This window comes from Poecile atricapillus, chromosome 7 (assembly GCF_030490865.1).
Source record: "Poecile atricapillus isolate bPoeAtr1 chromosome 7, bPoeAtr1.hap1, whole genome shotgun sequence".
NCBI lineage: Eukaryota > Metazoa > Chordata > Aves > Passeriformes > Paridae > Poecile > Poecile atricapillus.
In genome coordinates, this window is record NC_081255.1 from 14,764,170 (window position 1) to 14,786,236 (window position 22,067).

The following is a 22,067-nucleotide window of genomic DNA, read 5'->3' on the forward strand; positions in this document are numbered from 1 at the left end:
ACAATCAACTTCAAACAATTGGTTTAAATTTAAAATTAGTGCTTTTAAAAATTAAAGATGGGCAACCAATATATGCTACAAATTAAGACAAATTCTCAAAGTATGAGTCTCAAAAAAAATCCGAGAAAAGGGCAATCTGAGATTTCAAGATGGAGCCTTATTTTCTTCAGTCTATGTTTAAGAATAGGAATGGCAATGCAACAACAACTGTGCATGGCATATATAATGCATGTACAAAAAATGTACAAATGTACAAATAAATCTTTGGTGATATTCCAGAAGAGATGTCAACTGAGCAAGTTCAAAAGCATTTAGTGCTACAGCTGGTTGACAAGTACAAATCACAGCTGAGAACCATAGATTTTTACTTCAGAAGAAAAAAATAGGTATCCTTGTGGCTGGAGCAAGAATAAACACTTTCCAAAAGACATTGAGAAAAACAAAGAGTTTAGTACTTCTAGTGAATGAAACAGAGATAAGAGCTCAACAAGTATGTATGACAGCTCTGTAAACCAGGTATGATCTTGAACAGTACTGTGCATTCAGGCCTATTCATCTTCTGATGAAAGACACACTTAGGGTTATTTATATCCTCTGGATGGAAAGTCAGTTTGGTTCAGATCATTTGAAAGTAACTCTTTACTTTCAATAGAAAGACTATTCTCTCATGCATTTAATCTACAGCTTATCACCATTAAGTCTGAGGTGTCTGAGACTTTCACAGTAGACTAATAATAGATCTGTAACTAAAATAATCATTTTCAAGTTGTTTTAATAATCAGGCATAAATTTTACATTAAAGAAAATTAGAGGATCAAACTCCTTTAAACTTCTCTAATGCACATATGATTGCCTTTAACAGGAGTTGAAAGAAAAGATGGATGAGCTCCTGCCACTGATCCCAGTTCTGGAACAATACAAAACTGATGCCAAGTTGATCACACAGTTCAAGGAGGAAATTAGGAATCTGTCTACTGTGCTCACTGGGATTCAGGAAGAAATTGGTGCTTATGACTATGAGGAACTACACCAGCGTGTAGTCAATTTAGAAACCAGGCTTCGTGACTGCATGAAAAAGCTCAGTAAGTTAACAAGTTCATGGCACATTTGGTTCCTTGGCTGTGCAGTTTTAGTTGTCTCTCTTTAGCAAGATTAAGTTTTGGGGGAGGGGGGATTTGTTTGTTTCTTTTATGAACAACTGCATTATATTCTGATCTGTGCTACCCTAATAAAAGACAAGAGTAACTCAGGCTAAAGTCAGCTATCTCATTCTAAGTACATGACATAATGTACTGCCTTTCTGTATACAGAAGGAGTAAGATGAAAAATTATAACACAGCAAATTCAAAATCTGAGGTTTAAACCACTCAGAGAGTTACAAATATTCTTTCAAAAAAGCTTAGACACTGCTACTAGAGTCATCTTTGGGCTGTTAATGTGGCAAAAAAAAAAAAAGTGAAAAGTAGACTGGAATCAGTTTTGAGATGTCCACAACACGACCCCGGCATCTTGCTGTATCACCTGAGAGGCCACTCTGACAGTAATGTCTTTAGCCTGTAAGATCAGTGTGAAGTCTGTAGTAGAAATGTTAACCTAACTTCACATCTAACTTAAAGGGACCAAAGCATGATTTCTGCAGGATGCACAGCAGCAATCCATTGCTACTGCTGCACCAGGTTTACCTCAGGCCATCTCTACCATGCTGCCTTTAGTCAGAAGTCAAATGTTGAGCATTTTTGAAAATCAGCACTAGCTCAGTATCAGCTACTAAAACCGAGGGCCTGAAGGATCAATATCAAGTGTCAGCCTCAACTTCCATTAGGGATAACCTGCTTTACAAATACAGGGCAGTGTCCTCTCTTCCCAGTCTATCCATGCATTTGGAGATTTCTGAATGGATCGCTATTGCAACCTGGGTAAGTACAGAAAAAAATCCAGCCCCTTTATGAAAAAATACCACTTTGCAATTTAACACTGAACATGAATAAAATTGAAATTCCAAGGTTTAGGCCTGTGATCAGTGTATCAGTTATCAATTGCGGGATGTTTACTTTTAAATGCTACCAAGGACATTAAATATCTTCTTAAGTGGATAAGCAGAGCCTCCTTATTTTTGTGACACTGTAGACCAAGAAAAATCTAGGTTAAGCTAGCCTCTTAAATAATTTATTTCTTTATTTTATTCTGAAAATAGCACAGTGATGATGTGCAAAAATATATGAAAGACTTCTTCAAACAGAAATTTCTTATGATCCTATTTTCCCCTCAGTATACACACATAATAACACATTACTGCATTGACAGAAGGCAGTCAGGAGAAAATGGCTGTGTTGCAATACTGCAGCAAACAAGAAAATTCCTATGAATAAACAGTATTTTCTGACAGTGAGTGTTCCAGTAAGTTATTAGATACCAAAAATCATCGGTTTAACAAGTATCTTGTTTTTCTTTGCTTTTACAGCATCTTGTAACAACAGTTAGTGAAGCAATGACAGTGTGAGATATATTTTGTACAACAGAATTACTAGGTGTATTGACAGCTTATCTATCCTGAATTCCTGCAACACATTCTAATCTCTTGATGTACCTAATGAAAAAAAATGCATTAAAATTACATATATTAGCAGTAGAAACTTTTTGTATAAAATAAATTATTTAGCATATCCATTATCAAAAGGGAGTGGACCTTCTCAAGATGTAACACAGATTCATTCATCCTTACTGGCATTATTCCCTCGTCTTAAAAGTTGAAATTACTTTTATGGTTCCCTACTAATGGACTGGCTGTGTGCCTTTTGAAGTACAAACAGCCTCAGTTTGGCTTCCTGTGACTGCTGAGAGCTGGGGCTGTGTGCTCAGATCAGAGGGCATGAGGGGAAAGCAGCTCTCATGCCAACACCTGCTTTGTGGCCACATTGGCCACGCTGGAGATGACCCAGCTGTGCCTGTCCACGCCAGCCTGATAGCCAGAAGCCACAGGATCTGGCTTGAATCTTCACATATTTTGTTGCATTTCACAATACAATTTTCTAATCAGTGTATGCAATAGCTATTCTCTATTCTTCTCCCTAGCAGGTGTTTTTCAGCAGTATAATGCATTATTTATATTGTCCTGGCCACTTGAAAGTTCCATCTGCACTGGAACATTTTCAACGCTCGTTACAGTGCACTAAGCAGTTATCTTACTTTCACTGAGGTTTAATGGTTACCACAACAGTTGTGATGACTGAATTTTGCTCCTTTTTGGAATAAGAGAAAATTCAAGATGAAGCTGCTGGGAATTTAGTTGACAAAACTTTTAAGGGGTGCATGCAGCTAAACACATAGGAATAGAATGCATGTGATTATACACACCCCAAACTCACATGTAAGGATGCATATATGGGTCCTTTGCTGATAGTCCTGTAAGTCATGGGTATTTATAAGAGAATGCAGGTTGCACAGCATGCCTGGAACTCTCCTATTCTTGACATGACATGTTTATGAAATTGAAATAAAACTTACATGGGTAGCATTCATAGAAGCCAATACTCTGATATATAATTGGAGTAGATATATATTGGATTCATGTCTATGTTGTAGACACTGAACAATATTTTAGAGTAACATTTTTTGTTAAAATTCAAAAGTAGAATATTCTATGTATCCAAAGTTCTGTTACATCAGTGGCAGAGGAGTTATTAGTGCAAGCATGAGATATTGATTGCAGTGGTACTTCTGCTTCCAAAGTATCCTTCCCTTTGAGAAGGATTTGAAGAATTTTAAATTCTAAATTTAAAGAATTTTAAAATATCATTTAGTATAAAACTGGGCAATAGAGATATAGATTCTTAACCTTATTTTGTAGATGAAGGAACAAGCAGCCCAAAAGCATAAATTAATTTTCCAAAGTTTACACAGCAAGTCATGACTCCCATGCAGAAATATCCAGGGACTTCTTCTCAGCAAACTCTAATAACTATATCATGGTGCTTCCTGGATTCATAATATGCAGGAAAGCAGACATACATTCATTAAGAACTAATTCTTCATTCCCTCATATTAGTATTTTATGACAAATTTGACCATAAGCAGAAAAGTGCAAGCAGTAAAACACTTGGAATTCATTTGTGCAAGTGCCAAGAAAACTCACTTCATTTCCCCTATTTATTACCTAAAAAATGAACAAACAAACCAACATGATGCTTATGAACATTTGAAGAGAATGTTGTGTTTTTATTTCCCTTGCCAGTCCTTCTACAAATTATACACTCAGTTTCTCTCTATGGTAGCTACCAATATTCAGTCACATCACAGAGAATGGCACTAGCTACCCATTTCTAGCTACTCCAAAACAGCTCCTCTGCAGCTGCACTGCGCAGCCTCCTCCTGGTACTTGCTCACTCTGGAGCTTTTCAGACATGTTCTGCCCCATATACTTTCACAGCCCACAGGCTGTACAAAAGTACATCTATTTTCTCTTCTAATGGTCACCTCATGCTCAACTTCTTCCTTAATATAAATACTGGAAATCATGAACAGGTTACAGGAGTCCACTGTACAGAATTGTTACAGGAGAGAAATCAAGCCAGGAACACCTGGATTGTGCATATGATGTTTCTTGTGCAGCTCAGTTTAGGATGTAAAAAGACTCTATGGTTGGGATTTTCCAACTACTACAATCAGTTACAGCTGGGACTTTCTAATGTAGTCAGCTGCTTCTTCCAAAGCCAAGGGAAGGAGACTCAGGGCTTCTAAAGATCCCACTGCTTTCCTGTGTAACCCCATAAAGGGGAAAAAAAAAGCCAAGTATCCCATTTTTCTTAGAGTACCTGAACTTCTTCACATGTGCCTGTATGGAGATATATTTGACATAACTTTTTACTAGCATCTGGTCCTTCTATCAGGGAATCAAATTGCTATAAACCAAAACTTTTTGTATGTTCTCTTCTACCAGGTAAAAGAAAAGGAGGGGGAAAAAAAAAATTGCGTACACCAGTTTTAACTGTCGGCCCCCTCACTGCAATAGAAAACTCATAGTCCAGAAGTGATTTCCATTTTACATTATATTTGTCTCTGTTCTATTTCTTTACAAAATGAGCTAAAGAAATGCCTCACTGGAAGCTAATTGGAATTTTCATTAATTTCAAAATCCCATACTTTTCATGACAGAAAAATTTTAGGCAAATGATCCTGCCTTCAATATGTTAGTATTACCATTCCCTAGCAAAAACACCTCAGAGCATGCAAAATCAACTTTAATAAAGCCATCCAATGAACTAAAAGGTTTATTATGCAGCTGAGAATACAGACAGGTATTAGATCAATACTCTTAAATAGACAAGAAGCTGTTACCAGCTTCAGTGGAGGAGTAAGGAAAATTTCTTGGACTGTTAAACATGACTTCTGCAAAAGTTACTTTTGCAGCCTTAAGCAGTTTAAAACAGCATCAGTTGATTCAAGCTGACCATTCAGCCAAGACTTGCTCTGGGGCCTTGTCTTTTCAAGCAGTACTTTCTGAACTGAGAGGACTTTCTGATTGGTTTGAGTTCTTTTACTTGCTCATTAAATAGAAACCAGTCATAAGGATCTCTCTGCTATGAGGAAGCTGGGATGACAAGACAGAGGTGGGCTCTGACAGCTCTGCTGCTTCCTTTTTACTGTCCATGCTGTCAGCAGGTAGGGCAGCAGACCTCAGGTACTGCTGGGGTTTACAGAAGAAGCGTGCTGATGGTAGATGAATTATTGCTACAATGGGAATGACTTACCATACGTGAAAAAAATACTTGTAGTATTCCTTAGTTTTAAAGACCAGTTCCATCAAGTTATATCATAAAATAAACAGATCTATGGGCTTCTGTTTAACGGGGAAGGAAAAGAAAAATGTATGGGGCAGGAGGGAAAAAAAATCCTCATGCTTCTTACAAAGTGCTCTGTTTTATTATGCCAAAAAGGGAAGCTTTGTCACTTTCAGCTGCCCCTCAGCTATACAGCAGCTCTCCTAAGAGTCTTCCTTTCTTGATCACTGCACGCTGTCTGGGAATAAAAATTAGATCAGAAATATACCCTGACTCAAACTGCTGATTAATTAGTGGCTGAAGTACAATGTCATCTCTTTTTACATTGAACAGCATCTCAATACATTTTGAAAGATCATTCTCTAAAAGCATCCAACTCCTATGACAGGGGTACACAGCTCAGTTCATATAGTTTAAACTACAGTTTAACTCTAGTTTAAACTAAATGAAGGCTGAATGTCCATTAATTATTAGCAGTGTGTAACTAACTTGAATCAGTGAGCTATACATTCAGGATAAATACCACAATACTGACGCTTAAACATACAGATCTCTGAATTGCTCTCTAACCTCCAGAAGCTCCTCACATAGAGCAGCACCCAAACAGCCCCAGAGCTGTGTGCACACCCCACAGGGACCCCAAACTTGCCTGATTTACCCCTGTCCTGCTGCAGCTCCGGGGCCCCGAGCTTGCTGTGTGCCCATGCTGCTCCCACTGTGCCCTGGCACTGCTGAGCCCACCTGGAGTGGCTCACTGCCACTCCACACCCCTGCCCTGCCTGGGCCCCCCGACACAAAAGGTGGCTCTGGGAGCCTCCACATCTCTGCCAGGGGCTCTTCCATGGGTTTTGCCCATTCAGAAGCAAAATTTCACAACTTACTAGGAGTCCACTTTCAACTTCTTGGATTTTTTTTTTTTTTCCATAGAAGAAACAGTGCTTCAGATTCCAAATTATTTTTATGCTTTCCCACTAATTGCAATACTATATTGTAAAGGCACCAATTTGTATTGGCATACCCTTTATAACTCATGCATTCACTATGTTGTAATTATCTAGAAACCACAAGTTCAGGAGTAATTGTTATTCTGATTTCTTTATGCTTATTAGTTTTCTGATAACTCATTCTGAATTAAGTATTCCAAATTCAAACTCAGACCTTCAGAAGGGTTATCTCTTGCCCATTTCTGAGACTATTTACTAACAGACCACCTAAAAATAAAAGCCTTTACCCTGATAGATTATAGTCCTCTACCTTTCAAGCTGATGGCAATTCATGCTGTAGAAAAAGAGCACTCAGCACACAATGCTAGCAGCCTACATACAAAAAAAAATCCAAAAATTATGTCCTATCATAACCAAGTATTAAAAAACTGTAAGATTCTTTAAAATGTAAAATTCAAAAAATATCTTCAAAATACTGCAACATACATAAACTGAGATATGTTTCCTAATAATGTCTCTTAACTGACCCAGAAAATAGACACAGCCTAACCTGCTCATTGAGGTCTGCATGCATTCAGTCTTCATTTCTGATACATCCAATTTCCCTGGCTGTGAACAAAAACTACCCAAGCAGCCTCTGAGTTTTCACCAGAGCATTAACCCCATTCCAAGCGACTGAAGTGGGCTGGCATAATACATTCTGTTCCAGTTACAGAGTATAAAATTCAGGCTTGATGTCACCCTCTCTTTTGAGCTGAATAAATTCACTCTCAACACCAGATACTGTTTGCTTTCCACATTTCCTAGATAAATACACTTATCAGTATGGCACAACCACGTAGCACAGAGAAGCACTTATTTTTAAATTTAAAATATTATTTAAATGTTTCACTTATTTTTACATTCTCTTCTTTAAAAACATGCTATTCAAGCTAATTATGTGCACACCACTGTGTGACATTAAATCTTGGTAAACACATGAATTCCACCAGGAGCTTGTTACTAACAGATATCTCATTAATGTCCCCTAAAATATAGATTTTTGAATTGTTAGGAAGGTCAGCATCCGAGATGGTATTGACTTTCATTATTTCCTCACAGACAGTCAAATGGATTAGAAGCCAACCAATGCAGCCAGGCTTGCTAAATAATTCTCATACTCACTTTCTTCAGGCAGCCTCCAGTACAGAAGGAGCCGTGTGTGTGTAAGCAGGGGGCAGTCGGGCACAAGCTTTGAGTACAGCAATATTGTGTGTACAAGCTCATTTTTGTGTCTGCCCTTAAACCCCTTGTTACCCTGGCCAAGGGAAAACTGAAACAGCAATTCCAGCTTTGTGCCCAACTTTCTGAGGGCAAAAGATAGGGGGGGATTATGTCTTCATTTCATTTATTATTAAATGTTCTTCAGCTCAGAAGATATTTTACCAGTTGTATTTTAGCTTATGCCCAGTGACCATAACTGTGCTTCAAAAGGTGTAAGTACAAAAATATATACCAATAAAATTTTATGTGTATATTTTTGCATATTTATATTACTCTTTGATATGGAAAAGTTCCTCCAGTGAAGGTGACAATCAATCTTCAACATAAGCCTGAATCCCCTGGAGCCACTATGTAGTTTGGAGCATTTGGTCTTGTGCTCTAACTGATGTCAAGGAGAGTTGTGCATTAATGCATTTGTTTTTTGATTCCAGCGTGCGGCAAATTGATGAAAATTACCGGCCCCATTACAGTGAAGATATCTGGAACCCGATTTGGAGCCTGGATGACAGATCCATTGGCATCAGAGAAAAATAACCGAGTATGTTAAGGCACTGTCTTTGTGTCCTGGAGTCTTACTTGCTTTATTTTAATCTTTTAAAAGATATTTCCCCCTAGAAAGTTACATTCCTGAGCATGTTTTTCTATTTCAGTCATTTTCACACTCAAAGATCTCCAGAGAAAAAGCAACACTATTTTTGGAAAAATATCCAAAGACAAAAGTTATCTAAGCACTTTTGGGTCATTTCCTTCAACTTTTTCAGGGTTGACAAACATCTATCAGAACTGACATCCCAGTTTTTTTATTTTCTAACATATTTAATTGTGCTTATGTCTTTCAAAAACCAGAGTAATCTAAAACAAGCATCAACATTTTACCCAAGAGCAGGACCCATAATGCAGACAGTTAAAATTGGCAGGATTAGACCCCATAAAGGCTCTAGTCAGATCATTTGCTCCATCATATCCAAGTTATGTTATTGTTTTGTTGTTTGGATCTCCATTAGGATCTTAAATTGGCTACAGTTTTGAGAAGATGCTCCCTCCATCAGAGGCCTTTGGAACTCAAAACACTAGGTTACATTTGTATGAGACCCACAACATTGATTTTCTGAATACAGAAAGAAAACCCAAAGAAAAGGCAACAGAAATATGACAATAAATAAAGAATTTGTGTGCAGCTCTACCTTGCCTGCTGTGTCCATTCGAGTTTGCTACTGACTCCAGAACTCTCTATTACCTTTAGGACAGCAACAAACTCTGAGAAACTAAAAGGAGAAAAAGCAAATTGTATGAAGGAAAAAAATGGGGAATGGAAGTTGCATAAAGAACATTAAAAAGAAGTAATAATTCTGTTTTAAGGGGGAAAAATGGATTTGAATTTTTTTACTGGTTTCATTGCTATTGCTTTTGTTTCCTTTACTAAGAAATGACTATTTTTCTTTGAATAAAATATCAGCTGAAAAGAATTTAACCACATTTATTCCTAAGTATAAATTCAAGTTTATCTCACATGCCATTTCCCATCTCTCTCTTATATTATTAGTCTCTAGAAATATATTTTGGCAAGCATCACATAGTAGAGGCCCAAACACTGAATAATCCAGGATTAAATTTCTCTGAAAATGCAGACACTGTAGTTAGTTACAGTTGTGTTGGGAGTTCACCTGTACAGGTAAGTTTGATTCAGAAATACAAGAGTTCCTCCTGCTTTTGTAACAGGAGTATAGGCAATATTGTACTTTGATAGCCTGCTGTGCATCTAAAGCTTGTTTTCCTTTCTCTGCAATATCTCCATCATTCCATATCACGATCACACAACCACACACTGTGTTTGAGATGTTCACTCCCAGTCTTTGTTTTCTTTCCAGGTCTGGTACATGGATAGTTACACTAACAATAAAATTGTCCGTGAATACAAATCAATCGCAGACTTTGTCAGCGGGGCCGAATCAAGGACATACAACCTTCCATTCAAATGGGCAGGAACCAACCACGTTGTCTACAATGGCTCCCTCTATTTCAACAAGTACCAGAGCAACATCATCATCAAGTACAGCTTCGACACGGGGCGGGTGCTGGCACAGCGTAGCCTGGAGTACGCTGGCTTCCACAACGTCTACCCTTATACCTGGGGTGGCTTCTCTGATATCGACCTGATGGCAGATGAAATTGGGCTGTGGGCTGTGTATGCCACCAACCAGAATGCAGGCAACATTGTCATCAGCCAGCTGAACCAGGATACGCTGGAGGTGCTGAAGAGCTGGAGCACGGGCTACCCAAAGAGAAGTGCTGGAGAATCCTTCATGATCTGTGGCACCTTGTATGTCACTAACTCGCACTTAACAGGAGCCAAGGTCTACTATTCCTACTCCACAAAAACCTCCACTTATGAGTACACAGACATTCCTTTCCATAATCAGTATTTTCATATATCCATGCTTGACTACAATGCAAGAGATAGAGCTCTCTATGCCTGGAATAATGGACATCAAGTCCTGTTTAACGTCACCCTTTTCCACATCATTAAAACTGAGGATGACACATAATTTTCTTTCCCTTACCTCTCTCCCTCAAAGCAGTCTCATTTGTGATTAACTCTAAAAGTATCCATCTCTCTCAGTTCCTTTTAATTTACATTTCTTTCTTCATTAAACAAAATCAACATTTTCTACTATGTAATGCATTTCAAATATGGCTGAACCTGTCAAAAATGACCTGTCAGAAATAAAAAGCATCTTAACTCATGATTCTGCAAGGTCTATTAAGACCTTGCCCTGAAAAGCACTAAAGAGGATTGAAATGGCTAAAGACAGTTTAAAAGATTACGATCTGCCTTATTTTAGAGTCGAGACTAATGGTGGCTTAAATGCATGAATGTCTTTTTTTACCTCATTTTTTGTTTTAATATATTGCTTAACTTCAGGAAACATTTTGGTAGTGTCAGACACATATTGCACATTGTATTTTTTTATTTATTCCAAAAAAAAGATTTAGGAATTTAATTTACTTAGACAAGGATTATGATTCATTTTGCCATCATCCAATTTCAGATGTGGTGCTGTACAGTATGTTTTTAAATCTCTTGCAAACATTTTATCAACGGTATGTATTTCTACCATTGTAACCACCATTGTGCAATTGTATCTCTTCACTTATGTGAAAGTAAACTAAGTACTATTTTTTATAAAATATATCAAAGCTTAATTGCAGTTCTGGCTATGAGTCAATTGAAAGTGGTAAATATCTGATAAAAGGTTGTTATTTCTGAAAAGACCAGAAGCTTCTCAGATGCATGATTTCTATTCTCAACTTTGCTTCCTAGATCCCCTCTTCACCAGTCGTGCTTACTGGCACATTTGCAACTTTGAAGCTTCATGCCAGTTCCAGCTTCAGAATTGTTTGCTCTGCCCAGTTTTTATTTCCTGCTGCTGGCTTCTCTCTCTGTCTTTTTCTCCTACTTTCTTCCCCTCCACCATTTGACTGCCCTTGTTTCTGCTTATCCCTGCTGTGAGCTTTACAAGGCAGAAGCTGGAAGGGGCTGGTGCCTGCCAGCTGCCAGTGGGAGTGCATCCTGTGCTCGTGCTGCTCCGGGGCACTGAGGAGCAATGGTAAAAGCCAAGCTGCTCTCCATCTGCCTGTCTTCTTATTCATAAGAGGAGAACATTTATCTGTGGACAAAACTCTTCTCTGGGATGACAGTAATCACAGAAAATACACCAGGGAAGGTGCAAAGCCGAGATGATCAGTGTGGCCCCTGGTATTCACCGTAATTCTTGTTAAGGAACAACATCAAGGCCAAGCTCTTGCAAAGAGGTTTGGGACTTTCTAGAAGTAGAATTGCTACACCCAAACTGATGCCTTCAAGAAACAAATATTTCTGAAAGCTGGGGGGGGTTGCTGTATCATCATTAGAAACTGGGGGGCAGGGAGATGTGTGCATAATTGAGAAAAAAGGAATGAGGTGCTATATATCTCTTTTGGCAAAAATAGAAAGAAAGTAATATTAGCACTAGTAATCAGACTTTTTTATTAGCTGGGCTCTAATATAATGGGAAAAGACAGGGATCTAAAAAATTCTGTGAAAGCTGTGTTCCTCACACTATCTGAATTCTATTTTTTATATCCTTTGAAATTGAAAAGTGATATATTTTATTTGCTGGTTCTTCTAATGTACCAGCTGAGACCACCTAAAGTCTCATTAATGTTTTTATTATTATAAATGTATGTATGTGTCTATATATATTTACAAGTATGCTTTATAAGACAAGCCAACATGAAGCTGAACAAATTGCCTTATTGTGAATACCAGTTACAAAACAAAAAAAATGCCAATAAGGTTTCAAGAACTGAGAAGAGGCAAACAAAAAACAAAACAAAACAAAAAAAAACAAAAACAAAAAACCAAAAAAACACAACGAATTATGTTACAACATGACCAGAGAAAAGTTACTTTCTTGCTCCCATCTCCCTCTCCTGTCCGGATTAAATGGTAGCTCATATCCCATACAAGAACTTACACAGAATTTGGACAGATTCAGTTCAGCTAAAAAGACAAATTAAATCACTTCTGACCTGTAAGCAACTTTCTTGTATTGACAATGAAACCTCCTCTGTGACATGTCAAAATGTATATGACTACTCATTAAAAAAGATATTTTACATCATACAGGGATGTTTTATGAAAATAGAGTATGTTCCAATTTTTATCAAAAGTCATAAAACAAACCTCAACCTTTCCCCTGTACAGAGTAACTTCCATAAAATAGAAGTTTTTTCAACCAATACAGCACTTGTAAAAACATTAGTAATTAGACAGAGAAATTAAACTTCTTTCTACTGTATCATCATAAGGCAGAAAAATAGTCATGATCACTTTATCTGAAAGCAATGATTACTACCATATTTCTTTATAAGAATTTCATACTTTATAATTGGCATACATACAGTAGTACAGGTTGATAACATATACACTCACCTGATTTCAATACCATTTACAGGATAACACACTCCTATTAGTCAAAGGAAAGAAAGAAACAGACATTACTGCAGGGTGCTAGAGATGGATGGAAAAGAGGGGTAGGAAAAGCACCTTGCTAAGGTGGTTTGTCGTACCAAGATAAATCCTGCCCTTCTAAATTAGTAACAAGGGGTTGGATTCCAATATTTAAATATTAAATAACAGCTTCCATACAATCAATGCAAAACATGGCGAGCCATTATCAAGTAACCCAGCTTTTTGCTAAGGAGCACTTTTTTTTCTGTGAATGTGTTGATCACCTGTCTTTTCAAAATTGGAAATTCCAAAGTAATATTCCCATAAGGCTGCAAACACCATGCCTCAATATAAGCAGGTATCTTTTACAATCTTTGCTTTCATATTTGGGCAGCACAAGCAGAAAATCTTTGCAATGTAGAAGCAACCTACAAGTTTTATAGGTGAAGCAGATGCTTTTTATTATGATAATGGGGTACTGATAGTAGGTGGGGGGAAAAACCATCTCATTAAACATGGGGAAATTAATTGTAGAGTCGGTTTCAGTATCTTAATGATCTCCTGTGTCAAGGAATAAACATGTAAAAGGACCATAGCACTCCTCCACCCAAAACAAGACACCTAGATTTCACCAAGCTGTGCTGGCAGCAGCCAGTGATGCAGACAACCCCAAATCTAGCCCAGGAACACAAGTCTGCCAATCCTCCAGGCATCCTGTCCTGAGGGAGCCTAGGGAACACGAACAATGCACACCACAAAGCCCATAGCACTCTCCCCAGAATGGACTGACTACTCCTCAGGATAAAATGGGCAGAACAAATCTTCCCAGAGAAAGCTTCCTGCACAGTAATAATCTATAGTCCCTTCTGGCAATTTGTGCCAGCGAGTAGCTACCAAGTCTATTGTTAGGCACGAAGGCTGTGCAGCCTGCCCTGTCTGTTGCAGTGTGCCAAGCAGACCACTGGAAGGGTGACTAGAGCCTCCCCAGCACTGTAATCACTGCTAGCAAAAGATGGGATTCAATTTGAAAAATTAAAAGAAAATAAATGAGTAAGACGGATTGATACAAGGTTTTAATCACAGATTGCTTACATCCAAGAATCCTCCTTTTCAGACAAGCACAGGGGTGCTCACTGTCACTCAGCCCAGCAGGCTGGATCCACAGTAAAGACTCTTTGTTTCAAAGCACAGCCTGAACAAACCTGTTACCTGGTAATTTGTCATAATCAATTGCTTAGAAAATGCTAGAGTAGAGATGAACAAACCATTCACAGCAAATTACTCATCCCATAAATTGTATCCTATTCCAGTTCAAGACTTGCTAGGGAACAGTCTTGATACATACTGATGTTTGCACCAGTGAAAATATTTTTTGGAAATCATTTGGATACGCATCTCTTCCTATAAATCACCCAAGCATTCCCTGCTGTGAATCTTAAACCCTTGACACGCAGAAGGCAATTCTAAGCATTTGGTATCGTTTCCAGAACAGGCAAATGAGGGCTGCAGCTGCAGATCTTTGGGGCAGAGCTGCATCACAGCCTGATGCACTGACCAGCTCCCCACACCACTAATTCCCAGGAGAGCAACTCCCAAACCACAACAGTGTCACAACTGCATCCTACCAGAAGCTCACACTCAAAAGAACTCAAGCATGCAAACTACCTTCCACAGATCATAAAGCCAAATCCTGAAACTCACTATCCAACCAAGAATAGAGACCACCTTACTGCCAGAACTAAAAGCAAAGCCTGTTTTCTAAGCTGAACTTTCCTCAGTAATTCTCCAACCACACATATACATGAACATCAACATGCATGCAAATAAATTACCTATAAAACAATCCTAGAATTATAGAATAATTTATTTTTCCTACAGAAGAGACCACTTAGATAATGCAAATATCATTTTTATGAGAGTTTCTACATTCACTTAATGGGAAACTGAGGAAAGACAGTTACTTAGCACCAAGTTGTGGAAATTATACAAAAATGACTCTTTTGTATAGTGTAGCTTTTGCCTGGCCCCAGAAAACAGAGATTCTATATTGATGCAGTAGCTATGACCACAGATTCACTAAACTGAGGGGTGCAGTTTTCTCAAAACATGTCATCCTCGTGAATATTCTTGCATTATGATTAATTACCATTCTTAAAGTCGGTAGACTCCTGTAGACTTCTAGCTGTGCTCAATCAGTGTATTTACTAAGTATTTAAAGATAGCTTCTACACTCCTACGTCTCTCTTTTTCCTCAGAAGACTCTCATACACATTATACAGATTGTGTCAGGCCATGAGGGTGACAGACACAAGGGATACATATTTTCTGCAGGTCTCATTAGTCTGGAGGGATTATTCATAAAAATAGAGATTGACTCCAGATATCAAAACTCCGTTCCTTCCAACACCACCACAGGAGGCAATCTTCAGTCTTAAAATACAGGTAATTTTTATTGATTTTAATATGAAGAGCAGTTGCACCAGCTTTTCATAAAAGCATCTGGCCTCTTAAAGACCAAGGATATTTGTCTCTGTCTGAAATACTGATATGGAAGAAAATTCACATTTTCTTAGAATCAGAAATTTCTACTCAGCTCATACGCTTCTTGTCAGTTGAGTATCAGCAGAAGAGCCTGTGGAGTTTTCCTGTATTTACTGCTTCAGAACATTCAATTAAAGTACATTGCAGAAAATTTTAGCAGTCCAAGTGAAGCAAAGCTTCCTCAGGATTTTGTTTAAAAAGGCAGAGTTTTAAACACAGCTCACTATAAATTAATACAATATTTAGATCAGCCGCCTTCTGCCTCCACCTCTGTTTCCACTGTACAGAAGTACCATTTTCCCTGGAAACTGTGTGACTGATATACTATAGCAGCACACACAAGTATATGAAGACAAATGAAAATGACAGCTAACAGGACAGATTTGACTGTGCCTTTTGTACCAAAGTTTGAATTCCTATTTACTCAGTTCTTACAGTCAACATGAACAGGAAAAACTCACTGGGCCAGAAATAGTAATTTTTCCCTCACACATTATCAGCCACATGCACAAACCACTCCAGCTTTTTTTTTCTTTGCATTTTCTCTTCTTTTGTTGGTTCTAATCATCTTGATCTACACTTACACCTGCCCCAACCCCTCTCATCTTGCAGTATGTTTAATAAATGGCTTTTCAGATAGAACTCAAACAGCAAAGAAGATTTATAGTACAGCAAGTTTCATCTGGAGAAGGTATAAATTTATTTTTCCAGTTACATAAAATTTAGCTCAAGCATGCCCATAAAACTGCCTACAAGCAATACTGATTGTACATGGATTGCTCTACAGAAATAATTTAAAACAGATTCCAGATAACTTTCTTCCATTTTATTTATTATTAAGGAAATATTTTGTTTCATATCTACCATGGTAAGAAATTACTTCAAATTAAATTCATCATTGTTCCCAGCAGTTTTAGACGTCCATTTCTTCTTTCTGGATGACAGCCTCAAGGTGGTCAGCAGCACTTCCAACTCCAGGAAATCAGGCATCACAGTAATTGAGAGCGCACGCTGTAAAAGGTCCTTAGACCTTTCGAGTTAAGCTCCCAGTCTGTCACACCATGCAAACAGGCCATTTATTTAGGCTTCCCTCATCTCAGCAAATTTGGCTTGCTGTCACCTTGAAGGACATCCCCGACTGATGGTGGCTCAGGGCTGTCCCTGTCAGTGCAGCACTGGGAGAGACAGGTGCCTTTTGGAGTGAAGTGCGCAGGAGAACTGCGGTTCCTCATTACTGCGGCTTGGACAACAGCTCATTCCTGGGGGAAGAGCACACAGCACCTGCCATTCCTGCAGCAGCCACCTCCTCAGGACTGCAGGGTAATTTACAGACACTAATGTACACCATTTCCCAGTCTGTCAGGAAAGAAAGGACATTTGTACAAATCTCACTGTCAAGGCTGAGCACCTCGGACACTCAGCTTTAAGCCTAGGAGAGCTTTGGCTCACCAGCAGATGATGTTAGATTTTCAGTTCTCAAGTCAGTGTATCACTCATTAGCTCACTTCTGCTGAGACAAATATATGTGTCTGAAAGTCCAGTTCCCACACTCTTACACTGACTTTCAATGCTTTGCCTGTTTTGTTTTTGGCCTAGTAAGGAGGCCTGTCCCCACTGGTAAACTGACTAGTTAATTCACAGTCATGGTACACCTACCATGGCTGACTCCCTCTAGTAATGACTCCATTTCCCTGAGGAAAAAATGTCACTTTATATGGAGTTATTTTGTTCCCTTTATGGAGGAGGAATCCAAAGGCTGCTCCCATGGCTGGGCAGTGTCAGGGATGGGCATTACCTTGGTCACAGAGCTCTGCTGTGACCCACAGCGCAGCCCGGCCGCGCTCAGGAGGAGCAGAGGGTCCCTACCTAAACACATCTCTTACATCTCTGGACTAGCTCTCTTCACAGCACAAATCTCATCAAAGTATTTACAAAAGCAGTTCTGTTCACCAGGCCAAATGAGGGAGGAAAACATGACAAGTTTTATATGCTTTGACACTTATTTGGGATATGAAGTAGGACTTGGGAGATTCACAGGCCCCATCCTGGCCCTGTGCCCAGGAATGAATTACACTCTGAAATACTAAACTGCACTCTTACGGCAAATGCTAAAACGCTGTTATTATAATAGCAAGGCAATATCATGATAGAGAGCAGAAAAATGACACACAGCAGAGCTCCTAATCTGAAAGACAATAGCACTGTAAAATATAACATTAAAAATATTATCCCAATTAAGTATTTCCCAATATATGGTCTAGCTTAATAACACTCATAGTTTTTCAACAGACTATACCAAATACCAGCTCAGTTGATTTTATTGGTATTACTGAATAATAATATGCATTACATGACTAGGTAATTATGGAACTGGATATTTATGTACCATCTAAAAATTAATACTTATGTCATCAACTGACTCACAAAAAAAATTTAAAATCCTATAATTATGAGCATGGAACACTGCTTATTTGCCAGATTAAATCAGAACAAGAAAACACATTTAAATGGAAATATTTTATGCCACAGTGTAGGATGATATTTTTATTAAAGATGAAAATTATAAATCACTGTGTATAGTGCATCAAATACATAGGGATGAAAGAGCTACATAAATTTCAGTTTTGTGTTTTCCTTTCCAAACTGCACTTAGAAAAAGTACAAAGTCACTTTTACAGATAATATAGACAGATGCAGATGTAAATACACATACATGACTGTACCTGAGTTGTACATTATATTTACAACCATGCCTGGAGAGAATATAGCATGTCTGGGCAAGAGCTTACACACTGACTGAAGCAGTAACAGCCAGAAAACAATACAATATGCAACATAAAGAAACTACTCCCCTGTTAGCTTTCCCAAAATGGAGGTATTTCTTCTATCTGGAACAAAATTAGTCATGCCTTGCAGAGGCTGCAGCCAGCCAGAGAGACTGGGACAGCCACGGCCCCCAGCGTCCTGGCAGCTGTCACCACACAGTGCAAACAGCAATATATTCATCCTGTGGAAACTGTGAAGCTCTCAGCAGATAGTCCTGAGAAATCCTAATGCTCCACATAATGGTCACCTGAATTATCAAAGGAACCTTTGTAATAAATTCAAGCAAATGGTACAGTGTGGCAGGCTTTGTAAGAAAACAATCTTTGTGTAAACAGCTCCTGTCTAAGTCATTTGCCAAAGTTTTGTGCCACTGTCTAGCTAGTCCACTTGCTGGCACAGACTCAGGAACATTTTGTCCATGACTGCCACCTGTCCACCCAGGAATTAGGGGAGAAAAACTGGGGTGATTTATTAGATTTATTACAGAAATTCTGATAAGTAAGCAGATAGCTACAGCAAGTCTAGAAATGCTAATTAGGGCTTTTTACAACTTCTTTTCTAACTTGTATTCTTTTGGAATACCTTAGTCATCTGCTATTAAATAGGAATTTCTCTGGCCTGCCAAATAACCCGTTTAAAATAGCATACACTTACATATATTGAAATAGAAATTGGCACCATTTTCATGCCTGGATGTCTTGTCTGTGTGAATCCACCTATGAATATTAACAGCTAAATTATCTTTCACTGACACTACTGGGCCCAGCCCTATAAAATTTCAGAGCCCTTTTACATTGTGTTTCACTAAGTTACAGAAAAGGGCCTTTGGCATCTCAAGTAATTAATTAGATATCTGTTCAAAAAATACTCTTCTGTTTCCTTTCTACATAAGCAATGCTGTCTATTAACTTTTAAAAGGGCATTAAAAAACTGTATGTGAAAATATTTTTATACCAGTAAGAGCTGTAGAAGAACTGACTGAATTATTTGTGTATCCAGTGATGCTGAGAATGTGTGAATGGTGGGAAGTTTCAACTCTGTTTTGCTTCAGTCAATCCCAAACTATCAGACTCAGCAAAGAGCCAGTACTGGAGTCAGTTTTGGAGAAGTGTAATGATCTGTGAAATAGGAAAGGTCAGATTAGGTAATTCATTATACAGTATAGATTTACACTCTGACTGTATGAATCTCTGTATATCTATAGATTTAGATCTACAGCATTTATCAGCACTTTGGGGTGCATTCTTCCATTCAGATTTATAAAGACTGAATAAACACACAGCAATACTTCGAAGAAACATAAAAAGGTCAACATTTTAAAATTGTCTCATCAATTTGGACTTTCCTGCACTTATGGAAATTACTGATCTAGAAAGTCACATGAAAGTTGTTATGAGTAACCCTTTGTGAGTTTTTGCTTCAAAAAGTCTGATAATGCTAAACAATGGTTACTTTGGGCTGTCTTTTGGCAAATATACATGAGATACCAGAATTTAATCAATTTTAACAATTGTCATTAATACAAAAATCAGACTGGGAGTATACTGAATAAGTGATTTACTTGTAAATGTTGTAGAATGATTTCTGGTTTTTTCAATGACTGTTACAGACTTGCCAGGAATCAAGACTAATCACAAGCTTTTAAAGCATATAGTTTTACACTCCATTTCAGTAGTAGTAAATTCAATTAAAGAGCTTCCCACTTTTCTCCTTCTCTGTCTTTCCAACTCCCTGCTCCTACTCACAGCCTTTTTGAGCTGATACAACTGTGTGGGGTGCTGTGCAATTGACAAATGGAATAATGTACAGTTAAATAGAAAAAAAATCAAAAACAAAAAAATGGGGGAGAGGGGGAATATAGAACATAGACAACTTGATAGATATTGCCACATAAACACAAAAACAGCCATAAGTGTCTCATTCCAGATAAATGAGTGCCATATTTATATGGAATGAGACACTTATTTTGTTTTTAAATTAAGTTAAACAGAAAAGAAAGATTTTGGAACATGATTACAACCTTGAATTATAGATTCTTTCAGGCCTCTGTCTTGACTGTAGTAAAGTTAACATGGCACATGGAACATAAATGCTAAAGCAAGAACCACAACAGCGGGATGCAACAAATGGACCTTCTTTTTTTTGGAGAAATTTAAGAGAACTGCCTTTAAAAAAAAAATAAATAAGGATGTTAAAATAGCTATGTAAGAGGAGATCGTGGACGATCTCTGTGAGATGGATGATCTGATGGTCCAGTGAGCTACTGATGGATTAGGCTGAGTAAATCTAAACCTGTTTGGGTAAGGAGAGAAGTGTTACAGGGATTGTCTGAACTCCAGCAGTCCCCACAGTAGTGATCTCCAGAGTGGCTCTGCTCTGCCTAGGTGCCTGTCGAACAGAAAAAAGCAAATATCAGGCAGGGGACTCACCCTGTCCCAGCATGGCTTACAGAAACCCAAACAGATTGAAATAACCACAAGCCAGATAATCTTGGCAGGTATTAGACACCAGATAACCCGACCCTTACTTCTACACAGTTATGTCTAGGTTTTTAATCACTGTGATTTGTGCTTGGGTCGTGTTTGCAAATAACAGCCATCTTTCCTAACCACCGCTTTTTATTTTACAAATACACAGGAGTGAGTTAGAGACCTCCATATTTCCATTTTATTTTAACATCAAAGAGAGTAATCCAATTATTTTATTGGCATTTTTTTGTTTGCTTGTTTTCATCCTTGGAGATGCAATAGTAGTACAATGAGAATATTTTCTTTGTCTACTCAGCTTCCAAGTCACTACATTAAAATATTATGGATAGAAATATTTCCAAGAGAACACATGAAGACAACAGCTTTGCCTTTCTGATTATTTATGTGGTATCTGAGCTCTCTTCTTTCTAAAATAGTTATCCTTTCTTCAGAAAGTATTTTCTTGAATAAATTATCCAGGCCCATCCATCTAATTCAGCCAGAAAGACTGAAATAAATACCTTTCACACTATATTACAAAATTACATGGACTGTAATTTAAAAGATAACCATGAATTTATACAAAAGATCCATACAAAAAAGGCACTTTATTAGACAATTTTCTGGCTCAGTAAACCATCTTCAAGAATTTCCAAACCTGTACTAAGTAACCAATTGTTGCTGTGTCACTGACTCATGCCAGACAGCTTTTACTGCATTAATATTCTAAAGATTCTTCCATTATTTCAATTTTACAGAGTCCATTCATCCAGTATCGCTTACAATAATACTGAGATGCTATCCTAGCATTCAGCTACAACTTCCAGAGGTATTAAATAGCTTTTCTCTTGTTAATAATTCATTACAGAAGCTGAAGTTGCCAGACCATATCCATCATGTTCTTCACAACCATTGAGGCCAAGGCCTTTTTATGAGAATAAATGTTTACCAGCTTTACAGCTACTGTGTGGAAGCAAAAACCTGTATAAATAGTCAGCTTTCCAGCTCTATTTCTACCTGTGCTGTCACACCAGGGTGGAGCAGCTGTTTCACTCCAGGAGAATGGAAGACATTCTCAGGATCACTGCTGATAACAACTACACATCTTACAGAAGGGTGCTCAGATTGCATGAGGAGGAATGCCCAGCTGGTGCTGGTTACTTCATCACTCTTTATCATTGACCAGTTGTGGAAAATTTCATTTTATTTTTACTATTTTGGGACGATACCAAGCATAAATTCAAAGACTGTATTA

At 38.0% G+C, this 22,067-nt stretch overlaps 1 protein-coding gene across 1 annotated transcript in view; it reads left to right on the forward strand.

Moving 5' to 3' along the window:
- OLFM3 (olfactomedin 3) overlaps nucleotides 1-11,193 on the forward strand; it is a 54,803-nt gene extending 43,610 nt beyond the window's left edge. Inside the window, exons 4-6 of the mRNA XM_058843250.1 lie at nucleotides 863-1,082; nucleotides 8,416-8,522; nucleotides 9,853-11,193. Coding sequence (XP_058699233.1) covers nucleotides 863-1,082; nucleotides 8,416-8,522; nucleotides 9,853-10,530 — 1,005 coding nt within the window. The 3' untranslated portion in view covers nucleotides 10,531-11,193. The remainder of the gene's footprint in view (nucleotides 1-862; nucleotides 1,083-8,415; nucleotides 8,523-9,852) is intronic.
- The last annotated feature ends 10,874 nt before the right edge of the window (nucleotides 11,194-22,067 follow it).